This window comes from Lichenostomus cassidix, chromosome 5 (genome assembly GCF_008360975.1).
Source record: "Lichenostomus cassidix isolate B80296 chromosome 5, HeHo_3.0, whole genome shotgun sequence".
Lineage (NCBI taxonomy): Eukaryota > Metazoa > Chordata > Aves > Passeriformes > Meliphagidae > Lichenostomus > Lichenostomus cassidix.
The window spans coordinates 52,036,532-52,060,587 of NC_139486.1; the positions used below are offsets into that span (position 1 = coordinate 52,036,532).

General features: G+C 37.2%; 1 protein-coding gene across 2 annotated transcripts in view; it reads right to left on the reverse strand.

Moving 5' to 3' along the window:
- Nucleotides 1-13: 13 nt before the first annotated feature.
- FAR1 (fatty acyl-CoA reductase 1) overlaps nucleotides 14-24,056 on the reverse strand; it is a 34,801-nt gene continuing 10,758 nt past the window's right edge. For both annotated transcript variants that reach the window (XM_085063057.1, XM_085063058.1), the window contains exons 2-12: nucleotides 23,634-23,828; nucleotides 19,693-19,868; nucleotides 18,159-18,338; nucleotides 16,201-16,378; nucleotides 15,600-15,644; nucleotides 15,378-15,496; nucleotides 14,845-14,912; nucleotides 13,149-13,320; nucleotides 6,357-6,486; nucleotides 4,976-5,103; nucleotides 14-2,976 (exon numbers count right to left, since the gene is read on the reverse strand). In XM_085063057.1, coding sequence (XP_084919183.1) covers nucleotides 2,814-2,976; nucleotides 4,976-5,103; nucleotides 6,357-6,486; nucleotides 13,149-13,320; nucleotides 14,845-14,912; nucleotides 15,378-15,496; nucleotides 15,600-15,644; nucleotides 16,201-16,378; nucleotides 18,159-18,338; nucleotides 19,693-19,868; nucleotides 23,634-23,822 — 1,548 coding nt within the window. In that variant the 5' untranslated portion in view covers nucleotides 23,823-23,828 and the 3' untranslated portion in view covers nucleotides 14-2,813. The remainder of the gene's footprint in view (nucleotides 2,977-4,975; nucleotides 5,104-6,356; nucleotides 6,487-13,148; nucleotides 13,321-14,844; nucleotides 14,913-15,377; nucleotides 15,497-15,599; nucleotides 15,645-16,200; nucleotides 16,379-18,158; nucleotides 18,339-19,692; nucleotides 19,869-23,633; nucleotides 23,829-24,056) is intronic.

The window sequence follows — 24,056 nt, forward strand, 5'->3', positions numbered from 1 at the left end:
TGAACACTCTAGCAACACTTTCAAGGGATTTGTTTATTTTTGGTTTACAAACAAAGGCACCCAATATTTCTGTTTATGTCTTATAAAAGCTCAGAGATTTAGCATTTGTTTCCAAACATCTGTTCCTACAGCAGAGAAAAACATTACAGGAAAAGGTATATCTTTTTTCCTGGTCCCCAATTTAAATACCAGTAACAGTTCAGTGATAATGTTGTTTCAGTCTGTTCCTATTAACCAGCTGATATCCCTCCTGTAACTTGCTAGTCAAAACACTGACTCTGGTTTCATGGACCAAAATACAATTCCAGTACATTTTTGACCAACATCCTTTATGTGCAAACACTGGTGTGAGGAACTGCAAGAGGACAGGGCTCCCATATGGAAAAAAACCCAATAGTTGCAGAGAGATTTTCACAGACTGACCACAGGAAATGACAAAACCAGCAGAATAAGTGTGACACTGAGTCTACTGTCAGTTCACTATGATGATTGATGAATTGGTGTAAGATACCAATAGGGCACAGAACAACAGTCTCCAAAGGGGAAAAAATGGGCTTCTAAATTGGCAAATGTTTAGAGTAGAGGTTAAATATCCTTAGGTTTAATGTAATCCTTCTCTTCATTATTTATTCAAAAGACTAAATTTCTAAGCAATGGTTTGTACCAAAAGTAACCTGTTCATTGGCTTCATAGTTTATCTCAGCATTAACAAATCAATGTTAAAAGTATCATGTTACAATGTTTACATATTATGTTTGTAGTTAGAAACAACCAAAACCCATAGGTGAATTGTTTCCCAGAATAACTTTCAGAATATGATGTACTTATCTTTTGCAAACTTCAGCCACATGCCAACATGGGACAGGGAATGTCACTGGACAGGAGGCCCCTCTGAAAAAAGTCTATAATTCAGGAATGCTTAAGCATAGTTTCAGGTCTAGTAAGATACTTGGGGAGGCAGCTAAAAATGTAATACACCTACTGTATCTGTTAAAGTGTAATATCTCCAAGCACAGAAGCTTTAATTTATTTCAGCCACAGTCAGAGGTCTCTCACACAAGGTGTGGTCCTAGACCATTTAGGCTTTTCATCACTAGCTTTATATATACACCAGTAATTTTAAAAAGGAATTACAGCTTAACTACTCACTACAGAATATTTAGCTTCAACAAGGAAGCCATTATCTTTTCAAAATGAGATACACACCTGCAGCAAAGGTGTTCTCTTTAAAGTAAGAGTTTTTAGAAGAATAGCAAAATAAGTTCTTTACAAATTTAATTCAATAGGACAAAAAACTACCAAGGGCAAGTATAGTGTGGTTCTTGTGTAATTAAGTCATTATTTGCCTTTCCAGGCAGATTCAAGAACAAATTCATCAGTACAAACTGATTTTAATGAACAAACATTGGGCAAGGGTGCTGGTCAGTGCATCAATTAGAGGAACACTACAGCATTCTCAAAGCCGTGCAACCAAAATTTAAAAGGATCTTCATGTATTGCCTTGGATTAAAGAAACAAGGATTCAATCTTTTCTCACAACTTGCCATTTTTACAAATGTTTCCCCTACTGAAACAAAGTAACATGCAGAAAAAAACCCCTAGATTTCTTCAGGTTTAACCCTAATAATTTAAGTTAAAAGATAGATGGAAGAACAGTTATTATCTTTTCATTTTGGAGCAAGGTGCATCTTGCCCAGTGAAATGGGGTTTTACTAGGGTGGGGATGAGAAAGTGTGCTTGTGCATTGGTGTTGTCCATGCACCAAATTTAACAGCTCAGAGATAAAAAAAAAATTAATTCTTGAAGTATTTGCTAACATTGCTTATAACTTAAAAAACAGGTATATCTCTTAATGAAAGTCTATAGGTTGTCCAGCTACTATTACCAGCAATATAAATAGCAACTAAGCATAATAAATTCCTTTTCATTACATTTACCCTTTGAAGTCAGAAGTGTAACAATCAAGTGCTGGCTCTGTGTTCTTAATTAAAAAAAAAATAAATCACTAAAAAGAGGACAGTGAATTACTTTATTTGCCCCTCTCTGGGTTACATTTCCTTTCATCTGCTCAATGCGAGGATCAATTCTGCTTTCAGAGAAGCAAATTGTTCATGCTGACACAAATGCAAGTCGGACACAGCCAGGTTCAAGCACAGAACTGAATCACAAAGTGCATTCTGGACCCCAGATCATACAAAAGGCTTTTCAGTAAATAAGGAAGGTTGGTTCATTTTTAAAATTCTTTTTCTTTTAAAGCAAAGGAGGCACCATTGTTGCATCCCTACTTTGAGGGGAAGGGAAGAAGTGGCAAAACGTAAAGACAAATTACAAAAGTCCTCAATTATTTTATTTCAGGAGATCCAGAGTCATTTATACACTTTCGCAACTTGCAAAACCCTTTGTAATTTAGAAGAATTTCAAATAAATATGTCTACAGCAACTAGTAACTACTAAGTCAATATTTATCTTGCTCATTATGGAATAAAACTTAAAAGAAAAATATCATGTTAAGGCAGATTCCAATCAAACACGTTCCAAATTGCACAGTTATGTTGGTCAGTGGTCTAATATGTTTTCTCCTAATAAGTTATCTAAATGCTTTTCCAATGCCAATTCAGTGTGGCACTTGCCCTTTTTATTTGCTCCATTTCCAGGATGATACACAGCTAACATTACAAATACCATACCGTTTATTTCACACTTCAATTAAAAATGAAATTATGCTTTTCTGAAATGTGAGATGACTACATGTTACAGGGTTTGTGCAGTTAGACCACCATATGCATAGATGTCCTAATGCTAAATTCTCTTTCTCAGTATCTCATTGTACTGGAGGCTCTGAAGTAGGAGAGGAACTTGTAACACAGACTAACCACAAAGTACCAGATGTTTCTTGCCATTTGTGACCTTGCAATAAAGATACGCCAGATCAGGATCACGAGAATCGTGTTGAAGCCATAGCGAATGTTCCTCAACCTTGAGAAAAACAAAAGGAATCATTAAGAGCCAACATACAAAAACTCTGAGGAAAAAAGAACACTAAAAATTAACTTCTGATGTAGAATTCAATTTGTTAATCTATTCATCTCAAGATACATTACGGGTGGCATTAAGTGAATGACAAAGTAAGTGAATAACAAAGAAAGAAGACTTCACTGCTGAAAAGCAGAATGAAAACTAAGGAACAGAGTCAGCCCTGTTGCTCACCACATGTACTTCAGCTTTAGAGCTGCTTGATAGAAACCTCCTAAAGCAAACATCACAGATTATGGTAACTTACCTGTGGAAGGCTACCAAAAAATATTTAACATTCTGAATGTTCCCTCCTCCCCACCACATATTTAAAACTTCATAAATACTTAGAAGTAATTTCAACTGCCACTGATGACAATAACAAGGAAAAAAAAAAAACCAAACAAACTCCCTCATCCCATCATCAAAACTCATCAGATTTTCCAGACATTTCCAGCCAAGGAACTCAGCCTCTTCACTACAACTTTAAACTCCTTCCTTCTCAGGGAACTATAGTAGGATAAACTGTGTGACCCTTTAGACCAACTGTGATTTCGAGCAATCTTCTCACATGTAGAGATGGAAGATTTAAGACCCACAGCAACCAGAATTTGCTCAGATTTCTTACAAACAGAGCAATCTCTTTCGTTCAGTAGATCGTGACAACCTGTATTTCAAAGGCAGCTTGTTTAGGGAAATACTGCCTTTATCTTGTTTACAAGTAGGCTGGGCTCCTTTACAGATCTAATTTGCAGAGAAAAACAGTTTATATTTCTGTTACAAAAGCAACACTTTTCCATTTGAGGAACAGATCTACACAGTGGTTCCCTAGAGAAAGATGTCCCCTGGGCTGCCAAATCTGGTTGCCACTGAAGCAGTGGACTCCAAGTTCAGGTCAGAGTTAAGAACTAGATGGTAACAAAAGAGACCAAATTAATACCTCAGAGTAAACAGAATCTAAACCTCTTGCTAAATAATTCACTTATAAACTTGAGAGCTGGAGGCAACCAGATGCTGCTCCAATACAAGACTATTTCTCATGTTATTTTCAGTATGATCCTTTGTAGAAAGAATAGCAGCTATGTGATAACTATTATGCACTTTTTAATGACATTTAAATTAAAAAAAAACATCCAAACAAAACAATCCAGAAGATTAGCTTCTTCAGCTATGTCCACCATCATCACAGACACCATCATTCAAAAGTGTATTTGTGATTTTAACATATACCAAACCACTCTACAGCTGCAAATCCTTGTCTTTAGAATGACTACACAAATCATGACCTGGATTGTTTTTCTTTGTGCTATCACGGTTGCAGATGTGACATAGCATTGCAGAAGAGGATTTTTATTTCACTCTTAAAAGAGACAAATCAAAGTCTACAGCTGCCTTTATGAATCAGCCAAGAACAAAACAAGGGCATCTGTGCTAATAAATTATGGACAGTAACAGTCCATTCAAATGGCAGGAATTAAGTCACAGACAAAAGGCTAAGGAAGTCATCCTAGAGCACCAACATTGAAGTGCCCTGCTCTGAAGTGCAGAGTCCCTGCCTGTTTATTCACCTGCCTCCAAAGATCACACTTCCAGTACAGCTATCGCTCTATTAAACCTCCCAAACACACCTTTTTGACGTGTGTAACCATGTACCTTCTACCTTCCAAAAGATACTTAGATAAAATCAAAAACCTGGATTACAGTATCCACACCAGTGATCAGAGCTACAATCACAATCCCAGACTGATAATGTAAATATTAATACTGAGAGCAACTCAGGAGCAAGAAATTTTCTTTAGAAAATGCTTCAGATCACTGGTCTGGAACAGAAGAATTGAGAACCTAAACAAGTGCAATTAAGAACAATTAAGTCATAACATGGAAAAGCTAAACTGGACAAATGCAGAAAGACACAGAAAATATAAAATTACACTTAAAATAACAAATTTAAGATTATACTTACTTATTCAAGTGTTTCCTAGCTGCAGGGAGGCCTGACATTTCTTCATTCAGCACATATTTCTTCGTTCCCAAGCAGTAATTTTCCATATATTCTGCCCAGTGTAGTTGTCGCACATCAAAATTAAATGTCTGCATAAGAGAAAAACTTTCACTGTTAAGTTACCTCAAAATTCACCTCCATACAATTTAAATGAAAATAGAGGTGTTTATTTCAGATAAATCCAATTTGTCTTTGACACAAGAAAGTTATCCTATCCTTAATCCCAAAAACAGTCCAGATTTAGATCCCATTTCTGATTCAATCACCAGCTTGTTACATCATCTCTTCCGAATTCCAACCACTTCATGCCTTATTTTCCCTCCTCAGCAGTAATATTCTTCTCTCTGCTTCTCAGTTTTCCCATTTCAACTGTCTGTAAGCAATTCCATTCTAAAAATAACTATTTTCTAGCATGTTATTTATTTTTTAGCAACTAAATAATTCTAATATGCTCTAAAATAAACACTGCTCTGTGCCAAGTTCACTGTTTGGTAAGTGCAGGGTTCTTTTAGCTGTGCTTATAGTTGCACAGTTATATTTTAAATAAAACTATTTGAGTGTCTTCTGAAGGAGAGAAAATTACTATGGTGAATTCACAACTCAAGTTTTTTACTGATGTATTGATTTCCTTATCTCAAGATTCTACAGTAACCGTGTTTAAATCCCAATAATGAAAAAATGCAGCTATTTGAAGAATACTAACAGTCCAAAGCTCTGGCATTTTGTTTTTCAAGTTTTTCCTGAACTCAAGTTGCTAGGAGGAGACAAGAGGGCAGGAAGAGGTGAAAATACCATCCACACAAAAATCACCAAAAGCTGTATTTCCTACTTTTAGACAGCTTATTTAGGAATTTGGCAGCTTTTCTGGAATGTAACTGCAGAGCTGATTCTGGAAAACACTTCAGTAGGAAAGACATCTTAAGAATGACAAAACTGTTCCAAATGCATAAGGGAATCTGAGTTTTTAGAACTGTAACTGGTGATTTTTTATTCTGCTGAATATTGACCAACAAAGTCATACAGAAGGGAAGTTTAAACTCAGTTGGGGCACCTGAGCCATTGTTGGTGGCGGAGGTAGAGAAAATTGGAAGTGAAGTTAAACCTGGGAAGTTTTCCTTCTCCCTCAACAAACTGTCATCCTTGTTTCACTTCTCCCTGCCCTTTCTCATGTCTGATCATGTCTAACACAGGCTTGGCACAAGTAAAGGATCTAAGAGGAATCTGCAGTGCTGAATTCCTCCTAGGTTGGCTCCCCATTACAGCTCATGTCCTTATTCTATCTGGAATTCATAAGCTCCCATTCCCCTCTCAGTCTCCACGCCCACACCACACAGCCACTTGCCTTTTTGTCTTCGGGGGTTAGCTGGTTCATTAGCATAGTCATGTTTTCAGTGCTCCATGTCCAAGAATTGTTTGTAAAGTACTCTAATAACATCATGGACTTATGAAGACGTGTTATTGTCTTCATCATCCTACAGTCCAAGGCATGGAATGGACAGGTTACAGGGGTAAAGATTAGTTCAAGCAAGTAAAAAGACAGATTTTTTTTTTTTTTTTTTACCCTCCAACCCCCTACCCCCATGTCAAAATAATCCCATCTTGCTCTGTACCAAAAGCACATTACATTACATCAATAGGATATTTCTGCATAGTATTGAAGTGAACTTTGGCTGTCCAATCGCTGTATAGAACCAAAAACTATCAGACAGTCCTTTTTTTCTTTAAACCTACTTCCCAGTGCAACAGTAAATCACCATTTCTTCTTTTTTTTAATTAGGAGGAACAATATATTGCCCTCCATTAGTAATTGCTAGTTAAGGACACAGAGAAGAAACCCATTTCCCTTCAGCACACTGGAGTTTTTAGATGTGCTCAAGAACCAGACTTGCTGGAAGACTCAAATTACACAGAGCAGAATGTCTGTGCAAGACCTCCCCTTAAATGAGGGAGGAAGTTGCCCTGATCTTCCCGCATATTGTGTAAGACCAGATCTCCATAACAGAACAAAGTTTTTTATAATGGTTAAGATGAGATCAAGGCGTAAAACCACCGGCAGCATAGGGCAGGAAAATATTTAAAGGCACAGACAGATCATAGCAGATCCTGTTCTCTGCTACTTCAAAATATGCAGAAATACCTTCCATCATCTTTTATTATGTAGAAGAAGAAACTCCATAAAACCATCACTTGGAATACAGAGAAATTATGTTATAAGGATCAATTTGGGAAAGTTTCTCTTTGGTTTCTCTTTGTTCATACCATCTGAAGTGGACAAAAAAAAAAAAAAGCATCCTCAAGCCTCTCAGATGCAAAGCTTCCACAATTACAAGAAAATTGTTTCAAGTGTCTCAGTGCTAGAGATGGCCATTCAATTTTAATAAGTACTATGTAGTACCACATGACCTAATGCAATTAAATTCCTGCTTTGGATGCTAAAGGTATTTCCATCTTGCAGGAATGGAAAACTGCTTCCAATTTGATCCTTATAGCAGGACACTGATCATTTCAAGCACAATGGTAAGGGGGGAGGCAAAGAAAGCAGAACCCAGTACTAACAGGAGATAGTTTTCTGAAGGTAAATTTTGCCAGTAAAGGCCATAGAAGCAATAAAAACACAATTATTTTTCTCTGAAAGCTGCTTTGATTCATTCATACGTGTAGAAGGGATATAGCACATTGTCCCAGAAACCGTTCTAAAGCAAGTATTTGGCATTGCATTAGTGTCCCTTACTGTCACTAGCAGCTGGCATCTCAGTATCTAAGGGAACCTTAACATTTCCTCTTTTTCATCACACAGAATGGAGCAATGCAAACCACAGAGACTACTGAAAAATGTACAGTATCACTAAAGCACAAAAATTTTCCTTAAACCTCACAGGAACATATCTAATTGAGAACTGCCTTCAAATGTTAGACAACCAGCTGATTTTATTACTAAGCACCTCTAGAAGCTTTCAAACACCTGCTTACAGTTTCATCACTTGAGCAAGGTGGCAACAGTGGGGGCTGAGTTGAACCAGATCTCCTCTGATGCAAAAATCATTAGGAATATAGACGCTGCAACCAAAACATATCCTGTGCTATCAAGGCTAAACTGAACTTAAAAAAAAGTATGTTAGTTAAGAAAAAAAAAAAAAAAACAAAAATCAGGAAAATAACTCAAAACTTGGAAAGCAAAGATCTTGCTGGTCAGATAAGCCAAAAAGACCTCAGAGCAAAAACGCCTGGATAAAATTCGTGCCTAACAGCATTTAAGACTTTTTGCAGAGGTCTGTCCACTGACAGTCTGAAGATTATTTAACTTGACTTGCCCTTTTGAACCTTCCCAGTCTGTCCTTACGCTAAGCTGGACGAGCAGCTGAATTTTAGAGTGCTTCGACTGTGACAGTTTAAAACCTCAAGCCCCTGCAAAATACTAATTGTGCAAATCAATATCTGATTAGATAAGTATATGTTTTGAACTTGTTTCTGGCCACTGACATTGGTTTTCAATCTCTTCTAAAAAAAAACAAACTAAATTTAAACTAATGCAAAGACTAACCTCTGCTGGGATTCTTTCTGTCTCTGCTCATGGATATGATTTTAGAGCTTAGCTAAGCTGATTAAATGAAAAAAAAAAAAAGCTTAAAAGAGGTTTTCTCCTCCCTCCAACTCAAACTGGATTTAGTGACTGACCAGAGAACCAACTGATTCAACTCATCAAGGGAAAAATTGTTTTTCTCTGTCGGGTTAGTTTCTTTCTCTATCAGCCAAAAGAATCCAATTCTGCACATTATCTCAGCTGCTCAATCAATGACAGAGCTGGCAGAAGAGGACCAAGTTTCCCTGTGACACTTCACTGGTTTGCCCTAAATCAACATGAAATTACACCTTGAGGGTGGGGAAAAAAGCAGCCTGGTGCCATTGAGAGATGTCAGCAAAGAGTGTCCTTCAGTGGACACTTGTGTAGCCCTGCCAGAGTAAGCTTTGTAACTCCACTGGCACCATACTCCTCCTGCAAATGGGAACACACGCAACTCAAAACTGAGCATGGAGTCACATAATGCAACTTTATCCTTCAACGTGAAGTTTTGAAGGTTAGTTATTCCAAAGATAGACATTGGACACCAGTCATAAATATCAATACCATATATAACCAGTCAGTGCAAGTTTAAGCATTGCATCACACCTTCTTCATCAGCTGAAGACAAAAAAGTCAGACCTGCTGGCCATCTCACAGAACTGAGCATTAGTGGCAGACAGCCAGTCTGGGTGACTTTCACCCAGATTCTAGGTAGAATTTTGCCTCCTACTTTTGCAGTCCTTACTGCCATCAAGAGAAAACACATTACAACAGTTTGAGAAGCACATCACAGGAATCAAAAGTTTAAGCAAGTTAATTCAATTATCCATAAGTTAGGTGGGCTTGTTTCTATACCAGACAGTTGAAAGTGACCTGGCATAAGGCTACAACTGCATTTTGAATGTTTTACACAGCAACCGATTGTCTGCAGGTTAAAAACAGTCTGCTGCTAAATACAGACTGATCCTTCAGTGGATCTACAGGCTGCCAGTCTGCAAGTCTCTGCAGAAGCATTACAGATAATTACTTTTTTTTTTCCTTAAGACTCCTGTAAAAGAACATAGAACAAGCTTTTAGATTTGTCTTTGTTCAGATTTTCACCCATAAATTTTGAAGTGTAAGACACCCTGTGGAATTCTTATCATTCCAGCAGCACTGGGGTTCCTTTGAGCACACAATTTAAGCACTTTAAAGAGGAAAAAAATGTATTGATCTATTTAACATGATTATGCTGTTAACTAATTTCTGATTTGTAAGACAGTAACTACAAAAAAGGTGCTTCCAGTTTTATGAAGCTTTAAATTGAAATGACAGATGTAAAGGACATAATTTCACACGTTCCTACATACATCAGCCACAGCTTTCCTTTAGCTTTCTAAGAAGCAGTAACAGAAGAATTGCTGCAAAAAATCTCTGAACTATAACTTGAAATATTTCAGGTCACATCCTATTTTCTCAGAGCAACTGGGAAGATCTGCTTGGTGTGCATTTTTAAAGGCTTTAACATTTCAAATATACCAAACTGCTTTTAAATAACACACGGTTCTGTCGTGCTAAGCACTACGCGAAGTTACATGAGCAAACTATGCCTTGTATTAAAGATAATTAGACAACTAACAAGCTTTGCTATGCAACTAAGTATATATGGCAAGCTACCAACAACACTACCTTAAAACTTCAATGCTGAGGTTTATCACCACTATTTACTTAACTGCACAATGCTAGAGCATTATTTAATATAAAATATTAAATCTTCATTATGCCACTCCTTCTTGCTCTTTCTATACAAATTTGGAAGAAATATTATTTAGGTTATTTCTTCCTTCCCTTTCCTTACCTGTTAATATTATCAGAGAATCGTTAAATTCAAGAACCTTCAACTAGATGCAAAAACAGCCGAGATTTCCATTTCATCGGAAACATTGCTTCCACAAGTGAGGTGCAAAAGAATGATTTCATATTGCAGAAAGATTACAACAAATAAGTGTTTTGAAAACAGGAAGATTTTTGGTTTTATTAACATGATCATTTAGTTCTGAAGGATCATAGACCTGATCTATTTCTAATTTCTTCTTTTCTTCTACTTGTTGAAAATTTTCATTTGATTGCAGTACAACATCCTGATGGTTATGACAAGAGTGCAGTTAAACCTACACAGTAATTTCATTACTTATTTTTCTACATTGCACAAAATAGATACTTCAGTATACTCAGACACAGCATAGAGAAGGCAAACTACTTCCCATGTGAAGGCAGGTTAGCAGAGTATTTGAATCTTCTTGCACTGATTGCACTACATTTTTACTATACTGATCAAGTTTTTCTGCAAATCATAGTGGAAAAGGTCACATTTTTAATTACGCCAGCCCATCTTCACTTAGAACAGCATTCTATTGAGGCTAAGAATCTCCAATAGTGTTTCCAAGTGTTTAGAAGTTTCTGAGTACATGCTACCTGGTAATTAAAACCATTTTATCAATAGACAGAATGACCACAGCAACAGTACTACCACTCTCCAGCCCATCAGTTAAAGCAGCTTCCAAAATATTAGGAACAAGTACAAGAGTAAAGATTTGTCTCCAAATTCTTGTATTAGTAAACAACACTAATTCCATTAGGATTTAACACTGCATGTCTTCCTTACATCTATGTAGTTATTTGTTTTTACTGCTCCTCTTGCAGGCTGCCATTTTTAAATGCTTCAAAAAAAAGAGAGGAGCACTGTATAAGAAAAGCTGCATTGCTGTAAGTGGGCTGGGTAGCCAACTTAAAAGCTGTGACTGAACAATAGCTTGTTTTGGTTCAATCTACCATTTTTTCTCCCAACTGGAAATCTTGTGCATCACAGGAAAATCATCCAATCACTTATAGTAAGCTAAGTAAGAATATTCATATCAGTAAAAATTTATTTTCTGTTCTATGAGGTATCAATGTCACCAATTGTACCAGTTCTAAATTCCATCTTCAAACATCAAATAAGAACTCAGGGAGAAGCAAAAAAAAAAAAAAGATTCAACATTCCCAAAGTCAGAATATAAAACTAAGCTAAATATTCTGAACAGCATGATTATTCACAGCCTTATTTTACTCCCACTGGTCAAATACTCAGCAGACCAGCTGCCTTTCAAAGCCTGACAAGATTCTGGCAGCACTCCTTCACAACCATTCAGAAGACAGGACATTGGCATTTATAGTATAACTTTTTTAGAGAGTGATGAAATTTTCATATCTGTCAGAGAGTTTCTATCAATTTTTCTTAAGAATAACTTGAAAAATGCAATAGAACCTAGAAGCTAGGAACTTTTATGTACAATACCTTCTTTAGAGCTGAAGATCTTACAGCTTTTTAATGTGGGAAGACTATTTTACAGGCACAGCCGACTGCCACTACTGCTGCAGTGGACTTCCTTCTCCTACAAACCACTTACAGCTCCTTTCTACTGATCCAGGGCTGAGTGTGTTACAGAGTTTTTACCCTCCTTGTAAGACAAACCTAGACTACAGGACAACAAATGAATACTCACTTGTGTTAATACACTGTCACCACAGTGGAGGTTTTATAGTCTGAAGACAAATACTTTTGAAAATGTAACATAAGCAATGAGTTAAGGTCATATGGCTTGGCAAATCTTAAACAAATTGAAATGGTATCTTATATTCCTTCTACATAACTACATAATAGTTTAGGCTGTTATTTTCACCACTTTAGTTTGGCAAATACCAGTTTTAATGCTATAAACTGAACGGAATGTTGAGATGATACAAACCAACATACCAGGTCAAATTGTATCATCCACAGCAATAATCTGCAATTAAGAGTTCAGTTTCCCATTCCATTTTCAGTTTATAAAAGCAACAACAACCTTTAACACAAGCCACTTCCTAGAGTTTAAAGACTGACCAGGATTCTGATCCAAGATACACCTTGGACAGCACTGTTAAGCCAGTCATTAAACTCTCCAAAATGCAGCCACTGGTTTGTTATTGCTTACAGTTAGTAAACGTAGAGAGTGCCCAGGCCATGTCCTCTTTACCAGTCTCCACCACCTTATGGGCAAGATATTTTTAGGCCTGTCCTTACCATGGTTTCCGACCTGCCAATCTGAGCAAAATATCCCAGAAAAATGGTATTACATAGCTCTGTGCAACCCGATAGTGATACACAAGGGGGTTGGCGCATAACTTAAAGCTAGGCATCCTTAATACATTCTCAAATGGATTTTGTCTGAGAATCCTAGTAACATGGTATTCTGTAGGAAAAAACAAGTATCAATATACTTTTAGTATTTATTTTCAAGAACAAACATCACTTGTTCTGCATCTTTTAATTCTGTTTACCTTGACTACTCAAACCCCCAAACTATCAAAAAAAAATAATTCTCATTTTGGCTGGAAAGTTCAAAGTCACTTTGAATTCGAGGTCCTGTTCTCAGGAAAAAAAAGATTGATTTAGTCACAAAACATTCAGTGAAAGAAAAAAATTTAAAAATAAAAATCAACATACATCCTAGTGCAAGCAAAGCTTTGTTTAAAAGTCAGAGGAACAGACAAGGCAGAGCCAGTCACTATTACCTTGGGCTTCTTCCAGTAATCCTGAGGTAGGTATCATACAGGAATGCTGGGGCCTTATGGCTTACAGCAATCCAGTAATGATATAAAAGGTGATTGGAAGTTAGATTTACATTGGGCCGTCTGAAGGCCTGTTCGAGAGGATTCCTCTTGAAAGTGGAAATTACATGGTATTCTGAGAAAAAAAAGTTGCATAACAGCTTCGATAATCACCATGTAAAATGTAATGGTTTTCAAAGTACATTACAAGGTACAATATCAACATCAGCGTGTTATATTTAAATAAATCACCCTAGCTCGTCTACAATGCACAGAAACCAAAACAGTTATAAGCGTTTAACTTAGAGTACTGTTGAACTGGTTCTTACTATAATCAAGAGGTGGTTTATGCCTTCATCTTCAGTATCATATTTTATTGTAGCTTCTCTTTTTCTGTTCCTCTTCCCTACCTTAGAATTTGTTGGTTTCAAGCACTGACAGCAATTTCAGTTTATAAACCATGTAAAGCTATTTAAATAGTCATTTATATTTCATGAAGAGGGTTATTCTGATCGCTTGTGTGAAGAATTTAAAAACAGACTGAGGACTCTGCAATCATCTCAAGTGACTTTAAATGACATTTTTAAGTTACTTATCCGAATTTAAACGTTAAGAAAAAAGCAATTAGGGTGGGACTCTATGCAAAATTCTTGGTTACACCTGTAAATTCAGTACATAACAGATATGCAGCATCAGAGCCTTTAAGAGTTAAGTGGAAATTCACCTCTCCATTTAACCTTCTCTTATAACTTTATGCTGCTGTTTAGAGAAAACACTTAAATACCCTAATTCAAACTGGGATATAAGTGAAGTCAGCAATTTTCCAAGTTTGGTTGAAGAAATAATGTTTGTATCTACAGATATATATTAAATGGCCAAAATCAAGTAAAATAGGTTTAAGTATTGAGGTTAACTGAAGGAAAAAAATAAACTGGCCTCAAGGACTCAATTTCTGAAATACTGAAAACTAATAAACAGTTTTTACTATGCCAAAGAGCTTGTATTGCTATTAATAACAAAAACTATTGCAAAGCCTTTAGCATGTAGGTTATATCCTAGCCAGGATATCTAAGAGTTGAAAATATGTAGTCATATTTCCTTAAAGGCTACTCTTCCCTGTACATGAATTGTTGAAATGTCATGCAACTATCTGAGAATTAAAAAAGCCATCTCAACCAACAATCAACTTAAGCCAAACACAAAGAGCTACACAAGGGCAAAACCATTACCGTGCCTCTCAATTAAGCAGATGTACAAAACATTTAATTGTGGGCTGCTTATTCACATGTATTTATTGGAGTTGGCATTGCACCCAACATCACTAGTGCTCCTCTGAGCAACACTTCTCTCCACACACTACCCACACTATGGATTAGACCATGGCAGCAGCAAACAGAAAAATCAGTTCCCTCATAGTTAAAGTTATAATGGAATAAGAACAACAACAAAAAAATCTCAACAAGAACCAAGGAAAATGGAGATAATTTGGGGTGGGGGGAGGAATTAACAGTGGAAGCTAATGAAAAAGCACAATACACTGCAAAATTGAGAGGTATGGCTACACCAGTTTCAAAAATAAAAATGCAATATGGTCTACTGATTATAACCTGTTCAATTTTTTTTGTAGTAAGGCTAACGACAAAAAGGAAACATGGCATACCAACTTCACTCCAGTGGAAAGGATTGGTGTCACCTGTTGTACAGTTATACACCATGACTTTTCTTGGTCTGGGGAAAAAAAGACAAAAGAGCAAGTTAGAAGAAAAACAACCTTTCAAAAACACAGACAGAAGAGATGCCCAAAGTTATCCTTTCCCTCAACAGCATCATTTATATAAAGCAGAAAGCATCAGTCTCATTGTGGATTTTTTGCTTTATTATCTTTCAGTATTTTTGTCCTTCTTTAATCATATGTCTTTTATTTCAGAGAAGGCATCACCTACACGACTGCAGATCGAATTGATCAAAACACCCAGGAAAGTATTTTCAGACATAGCTTTATAGTATCCGTGGGTGATATCTTCCTCTTTGGCATAAGCAATCTACACTTTGAGAGATTAATGCTGTCAGAACCTTAGATTCCTTTGCCCTGAAGGAACAGCAGGACACTGAGGAGAATTTCAATACAAGACTGATTTACTAAATATGCCATATAATTTCAAAATAATCAGTACTCTCTTTCATCTGTTATACCTATTAATTCCAGAATACCAGGCTGCAGCAAGTGTCGTATTGACAACAACATCTACTGGAACAAGATCTGCTAATGCATTGTTGGAAGCTCTCATTGTTCGAAGAATTCCTTTTCCTGCCTTGAAGAACAAAACAACAACAAAGAGAGACAGAAGACCCAGCAGTAAAACATATGAAGCTCCAAAAGGAGGGGGAGAAAAATTAAGTATATTCATTACTTACAGCAATGAAAATACCACTAGGTCCATTGAAGTTATCAATCCAGCCCTATTAGGAATGGAGAGAGAGAAAGGATTTGGTTAGAGTATACTGAAGTCTGCAGCTTCAAGTGAAAATTTGAGCAGTTTCTGCAAATGTAAGGGGTGGAGGAAAAGTTGACTAAAGAGGAGAAAGATATTTAATTCCATGTCTCTAAATAAAGTTCTTACGCTGCAAATTCTGGTGCTATAACAAGTTTCTATGACTCAGACAAGAGATTTACCTGTAGGACTCTGTGGTCCTTCAGAGCAAGATGTTTGAGTGAATGAACTGCAAGGCATTGTCCATGAAAATATGTTTATGTCCAAAGTATACAAGTTTACAAGTATTTTTAGACTAGCTTCTAGCAACTCAGTTTTTTTCATTTTTCAAACAATACATTCTTGCTCAGCTTTAATGACAGTATTTAGACACTATATACTGTATTAGTTGTTACCCAGAAGCAACCAAGACACAAGTTCATAGTCCAAGAGATTTTCCTCTATGAAGGTCACTGAATAAAGAGGCTCTCAGTTTGTACTACAGCTTACAGGCAAGATGGTCAGGTGACAAGTCAGGGACTTACAGGAAAAGGCTCCTTCCAGCTGGCACCAATGATGGACGGCCTTACAATGGCAATGTTTAACTTTGCACCTTCTTGCTGCACCACAGATTCAGCTAAGGCTTTTGTGTATGTGTAAGTATTAGGTCTTTTGCCTAACAGTTTAGGAGTAATATCATTCACTAGGTCATCATCCATCCACCTAAAGAAACAAAACAAGAAGCAAGTGTAAATTAGTGCATGCTGCTTCACTGGGGAGGTGGAGTGTGAATTGCTAAAGTTACCATGATTATTTTTTTCCACCTTTGAATAAAGAAGGACACATATCTAAATGAAAACAAGTTCCTCTGTAAAACAGATTTGAATGTTCAGCGTCCATCAAAGGAAGCATACTGGCATTTACTTTTTGCCCAGGTAATTCATTTATTACACACCAACTACAGAGCAAGCAGTACATTCCTTTACAATAACCCAAATTCTGTCAACTAAGACAGAATGTTTTTCTCAAATGTGAAGTGCAGATACATCAAATTAGTCTTTGGAACATGGGGTCACTGCATTATGATCTAAAAAGTCCTGCCACTGCAATAGAGTCCCACCTGCACCACCAGCATCACCTGCACCTTTGTGATGGTAAGCAATCACACACCACCCCTAAAGTAAGCTGGTCTCAGTGTTTCTCCCTTTAAATGAGGTACATCTTGCAATTTCATCTTACTTCCCAGTTCTTATTAAAAATGTAGTAAGCTTCATTCATAGCACACAAGCAGGAAAGATGTGCCTCTGCAACTATTGCTACTTTGGTGTTCACCGCAAAACAGGACTTGAATTTTATTTGCCTCAGTCTTAGTCATGGAAATGGAATTTATTGTTTTTCACCAATGTTCCATTACAAAGTGGACACACATCGGACTCCTTTCATGATATGAACAGGGTGGGAAGAGGGGTAGTAAACGCTACAGATCACTCTTTCATAACTTTAAAAAAGCCTTCCCTCAGGAGCTCTAAAGTACACATAGCTGTCCCAGCCCATACCAAACAATTTAAATTACATTTGTCTCTTCACAAGTCAGATAGTCAAAAATATAACTGTTTTGCAATCTCTCATTTGTGAGTGTATTTAAAGTCAACATTAAAAAAAAAGCTGGCTCAATGTGCACTCTAGGTGGTGGCTCATTTAGTTTTAATGTTAGCACTCTTCCATCTATAATAACAAGTTAAAGTAGATATTTTACTTTTTAATTAGCGTTTTTCAGTTTCATACTTCTCTTCCAAGGGGTTATATTCTGTACAACAGGTAATGAGGAAGAGACTGATTTCGAGTTGAGAGTATTATGTATTACATTACACTAATCCCACCTTGTCACCTGTTTCAGAGTTTGACAGCTACTAAATAAGACCTCAGGACAGTTAATATATATAGAAAATAAAATACCAAGTGAGTCATTTTTCCCCACCTGTAATGCCCTATTCAAGACTAAAAAGCTACAGAGAACAGATTTTTAATGCCTGAGCTCTCAGGATACCTAACAGAACCACTCTTACAATTAAGTAATATTTCAGTATCTCAGACTGATCAATGGCATTTAGGTGGATGTAGTGGAGGCAGCTGTTCAAGGGGCCTGTCTTAGTTTTAGCTTCTCCTTCACAATGCTGGTACCAGCTCAAGTTATCAGTATTACCTGATTCAGCTCACCATATAGCTGAAAGACTGGCACTCTCAGCACAAAGGAGGCCCCATGAGTAGACAGGAGCATCCCTCTCATTCAGTACCCCTCCACACCCAGCTCGTCTAAAAGGAACCATAAACCTTAACCCATTTCCTTTACAGAAAAGGGGAGTGTCAGTCCTGCTGTCAGACCTACAGGACAAGGTAAGATAACTCTTCATCTTTAAGACTCTGAACTGTTTCTTGGTACCTCAGTACTAGGAAGCAAACAGATACAGATTACCCAAGTAGATTTCTGAAACATAACACATACTCAAGGGAATCTATCAATTTCCTGGGATCCACAGGAGGGGGGTACACAACTTCCTCAATCTGTTGCCGATTGCAATATGCATAGGCGGTGGAAACATGCATGAACACCTCCAGATTCTTCATTCGCTGTGCCAAGGAGAGGAGCTGTTGTGTGGCAATCACATTTAACTGCACAGCATCTCTATTGATATAACAGAAATGTCATTAGTAGAAAGCAAGACAAAAGCAAGCAAAATGAAATTCACTGCTAAATGCCTCAGTGCTGGGTATATAAATTGTCCCTGAATTCTCCACCCTACCCCAAAAAAGCAGCATGGACACTGCCCTAACTTTCTGCTTAGAACAATATACCACAGTCCTACTCTAGAACATCTCTCAATGCTCATGATAATTCTCCTTTTACCCTGTTCTTACTGGCATCCTTTGATTTCCTCAATCTAGATCAATCCCAATTCTATGTTTTTCATAAAACATGAAGAAAATAATGCAACCCAACTCTGAGCTGCCACAACATGCACCTCTGAACTTCCAAGTTCAAGCTGAGTTAGTTCAACAACCTGGAAGGCTTAGTGGAACTAAGTTGGAGACTGGCATCTTCTTGCAGGATAGCACAAGGCTCCATACAGGATGGAAGGAAGGGAATGAAAAGGAAAACTACCAAGAACCACACTTTTCACTCACTGCTGCTCATTAGAGTGTTTAAGTACACTCCAGCACAGTAGGTGTATCTCTACACTTCCCAGCAGATAACAGCTTACTGACCAACTCCTATGATTATTTGATAGTTTAGATCTTCTCTCCAACCTACAGACTTGCTGTGGGCACCAGTTTCTTTGTACACAGTGTATCAATCAACTAAGTTTCAAGAGTACAGCTAAGCAACATTACAAAGTCTCTGCAACAAAAGTGTTATATTAAAAACAACAAAACCAAAATTGGTTTCCCCCCAAACACTGAGCTCCAGACTGCTTTAGTACACATTATAACTGAAGTGGGGAACAGGAAAAGGAACCATTATCCCAAAGCAATTAACATCAATGGAAACTAATTAGTTCACTACCTCTTTCAACAAGTCAAAGGAAGGAGCTCATAATCACAGCTGTGTGCACCACTTTTTCCACTTCTTGTTTTCATCTTTCTCCCTGTGCATCTACTTCTCCCTACTTCCTCCAGTGTAAACCTCCATTATTAATAAGTGACATTTTAAAGACAGGAAGAAAAGCTGAGCTCTATTTCATCTCCTGTTTTTCTTATCAGGTAAGAGAGCGAGAGCTAAAACTTCCCACATAACAACCTCTCAAAAAACTGTACCCTCTGGAAACTTGCATTCCCTTTCTAACATGGAAGGCTAAAGGAATAATTTGTGCTGCCCTTTATACACCAGGAGAAAAACTCTAACATTATTAGGGAGCACAGTACATATAGCTACAGCCTATCTGCATCCTTTTTACCCATATTTACAAAATTGTGCAGACAATGATTCATCCCCTCCCTTAGAGCACCATTGGTCTACCAGACCAGAACTCTGGACTCACCTTAGTGTTTCATTGAATCTGACTGTAGCAGCACAATGAAATATAATATTAATGCATTCTATAAGTTTTTCCTTGATTGGTTCACTAAGGTCCAGTTCAGGCTGTGTAAGTTCACTCATAATTACTATTATTTTTGCTTTGAAGTCTGGTTGCTCTTCTCTCAACCTGTCAAAGAGCTGTCAAAAATAAGAGGACTATCAACTCAGTGAAGATAAGAGAAACATTTCACTTAACTGAAGAAAAATCCCACATTCTTTGTCTATACTGCCTTATTTCTCAAGATCATCAGGAAGTTAGAAAAGTGCATTAGTAATACCATAAGAACATGTTACAGACTTCTCATGAACATACTCAGTGATGAAGTTGTGCACACTTCATCCCACACAGTGAAAGCAGTATTGCATGTGTTGTACAGAAGGTAAGAAGACTTCAATTTGCACTTAATATTGATTTACTACTCATACCAACCCTTAAAACCAAATCTCTACCAATATCAGAAGAAAGAAAGAATGAATGGTCTCAATTAGACGCTCAAACTTTAAGTAGCATTCTAAATATGGTAAACTATCTTTTTTCCGACATAAGGAATGGGAGCAGTATACCTATTTCCCAAGCTTGATAATAGCTATTCAAATTCTTTAAAAAGTCACGCTGGATTTTAGGTTTAGAAAACTTGCATTAAGATTTACAAATTTAAGAAATGCCATCCTCAAATTATGCCAGTCTAGGAGAACTTCCAGACAATTAAAAACAAAAAAACCCAAGACAAAACAAAAAACCAAACAAAAAAAAAATCCCCCCAAAAAAACCCAAGAAATTGTTTCTCTGGCTAGTTAAAAGAAGAAAAGGCACACCACATTAAGGCATCTGATCAAGTCTTATCAAATTGATGTTCAAAGATTCTCACTGCAAAACATCTCACCCACATTATATTCCATCATGAATTCTCCTCATAAATAGCTGGGTTCTAACCATGTGGCTTAACACACAGATCAAAATTCTTGCCTCATCTTATTTACACTCATTAGTATGCAAGTTTTCCTGAGCAACACAGTACTGCAGGAATAAAACACACTTGAAAGTTGCACCAGAGCAGACCCTTCTTAACTGCACAGGGGCCAATACCTTGCAACTGCTTCAACATCACTCAATTGTATTGTATTAAAATCACAGCAGTGCCTTCTTTCTCCCTCTCCAAGCCTGCAGTTATACCAAATGCAAATAGTCAAAAGACATTTCCTCACAAAATCATTTTAATTAATTTTACACTATAAATTCAGTCACCTAAAGGTGCAGTTTCATAACACTTCGGGCAGTATAAGTTTATATTTCTACCAAACAGACTGGTCCCTCTCCTAACTTTATTTTTGTGTTGCTTCTGCTGCACTGGCAATAGCAAGAAGCCCCACAGCTGTGTGAGCACAGCAGCTGCAGGTCCTGGTTTGGTTTTTTTTTTTTGGGAGATGTTTTTTCAGCCCAACTGTGAGCTAATGCAGGTCACTGTGGCCACCTGAAGTAACAGTGCTAACACTACAGTGAGAACACAGGACAGCTCCAGTCTAGACTAGATTTCCCAAACATGAAGCTCCACTTTACAGGACAAAACTGCCAAGACAGCATTTAAAGCCTCTGCAACTTTTAGGGGTACAGCAAGCAGTCCTCTCCTAAGGGCAGGCAACTTTGTGTCATTTTGAAAAATAAGCCTGCCATGTTTTCAGTTGGAATGATGGTACCTTCCTCCAGGGAACAGAAGCAACTGCCTGTTAATCATATTTTTGTGTGATATTGCATTATAATAGAAAAGCAGGACCATGGATGAGCTCTTAAAGAGCCAGTCTGGTATTTTTCCTATGTCCAACACGTATGTTCTATCCCTTTTCACATCCACAGTCATATACTTTTCCTGCATACCTCACAGTAGCACTGATACCAGAACTAAGGAGAAGAAATATCTAGAGTGCATGCAATACATATGGCAGATTAACAGAGGAATTAAATATCTGAAGTCCAAAGGAAGTGGAAACCTCAACATTTTTTGGCTATTTGTAGCTCAATTTATTTCACATTTATTTTATTTATTACCACATCAACACATTTAGATTTCAAACTCCTCAAGAAACAGAACATTCAAGCATCTGTAGAACACTTAATGAGTCCTTCTACATTGTGAAGAATTACTGGCAGTGCCCTTGCAACTGTACACCTTAAGACAATAGATCTTACTAAAATTTTCATAGACTTTTGGAGGAACCTTGATGACATTAATGCCACTTAAACAATGAACTTTCAATCTTGTGTAATCATTTGATGAAGACAGAACAAACATCTGGCCCTATCCTACACCTCTGCACAGATGAGCAACTCCATCCCTGTATGTTCTTGCCTTAAGCAGCAACTCTGCTAATCAGGACTTCTGCTGTGGATCTGCTCCAGCAATAAGTGCTCACCAAGACTCAAATCACATCAGATTTTCACTTCAACAGGAGCTGGTATAGACTACCAGCCGACTTTGACTCAAATTTAAAAGCCTTTTACAACAGTTTTCCTAAAAACCACACTGAGCTTCAAGCCCTACTGAAGATGACTTACTGAAGATTAAGTCACCCTACACTAGAGCTACTTCTTTCCCTGCTCAAATACTCCCCATTTTCCTTTGGGTAATAGTGTATACAAAAAGTGGATTGACAAATTTTTCTTTTTTCATCTCAGAGCTTAGCCTGGAGATCTTTTCCTTGTTTCAGGGCAGTGACAAACTGAGGAGTTTTAGAGGGAATGAGCAACTGAATTTTAAGATAGAACCCCACTGTAACTCATTTCTGTTGTGTTCTGTGACATTGCACAGGAGTGCAGGCAGATGCTTTTGAGCAATGAGTTACAGTTTTGACATGGTTACAGCAAATAATTAACTAGGGAACAGCCATCCTCACATCTGTTGTGATCCCAGCTAGTCAGTCACAGAAATCCATTGCCTTACTTTAAACAACTTACCCCTCCTAGCCTAAATGCATTCATAATTCTTTATTGATTGCCTTTTAGTGCCTTATAAGAACACACTTTGTACAGACTACATAGCATCTCAATGAAAAAATTAAACTGCTGACACCTGTGTTTCATAAGTGAAAGGCCTAGATAGAAATAAAGTCTGCTTTAGCAAAATTCATGCTAGAAATCTCTCCTCATACCGTTCATCCTTCCCATCATGAACAGGATACTCTCTAGGAGAAAGATGGACAACGAAGATGGATAGTTCTATACTCAGTAAGAATGCTTAGCTTAGGTCATCACAATATTAAGGTAATGAGTATTTTCAGGAGCAAAGTATTTGACCCAGCATGCACAGAAAAGCATTTAGACAGCAACTTAGATAATGCCACAGCACAGACTTTCGGTGCCTTTCTAGGTGTCACAGGCTGACCAACAGAAATCTGTAACAATCTACTAAGCCAAACATTTCTGTTCCACTTACAAATGTAAGCTCCTGTTGAGATCATACATTTTTACTGATAGATCCAATAGCACATTCCAGAAAAAAAGAGAGGGCACAAGGAAAAAAAGTGACTTGCTTGAGATCTTAAAAAGAGTCTCAACCCATCTTAAAACTCCCAGTCCACTGCCTCTTTATTTGATTTTATATTCTCTTAACAACTTTTAACACAGAGTTTTACTTCTCATTTCTGCATTACAGCCAAACATCTTCCTCCCGAATTAAATACAGGATAATTTTCAATTACTGGCTTTGCTAGAGACAAACAGCTTGAAAAGCAGCTATAGAAGCACTGCCAGGTCTTAGATTTTGTATTTCTGTTAGAAAAAAAATATAAAAAAAAAAAAAACATTTAACAATAACATTTTGCTTTAGACAAACTGAAGTTGTTCTCAAAACAAAGTGAGAACAATATAATAAAGAACAAAAACGAACTTTGTGAGCATACAACACATACCTTACAGCTGGTAATTTCTTCTATTCGTGTTTCAGGTGTCTGGCCTGCTTTGTTTCTTACCAGTACATACACTGCTTTCACTTTAGGACAGGATCTGAGCAGCTTTTCCAAAAGCACTTTTCCCACGAAGCCTGTAGCTCCTGTCAGGAGGATGTTCTTTCCTTCATAGTATTCAGGAATGGAAACCATTGTGACCTTTACAAAAGTTAAAAAAAAAAGTCTGTTAAAGAACTTAGAGGAGTTCAGATTTGCAGAAGATTGAATGGTTATATCTGTGCTATTTATGTCTCACACCTGAAAGAAATGTTTAACAGAGATTTTACCTATAACCAGTACATGAAGACATCTTTAGTCATTCTCAACATTCTCACTTTCAACATTCTAAAAGACTCCCACAGGGTCACTACAGTCATCCCAGATCTT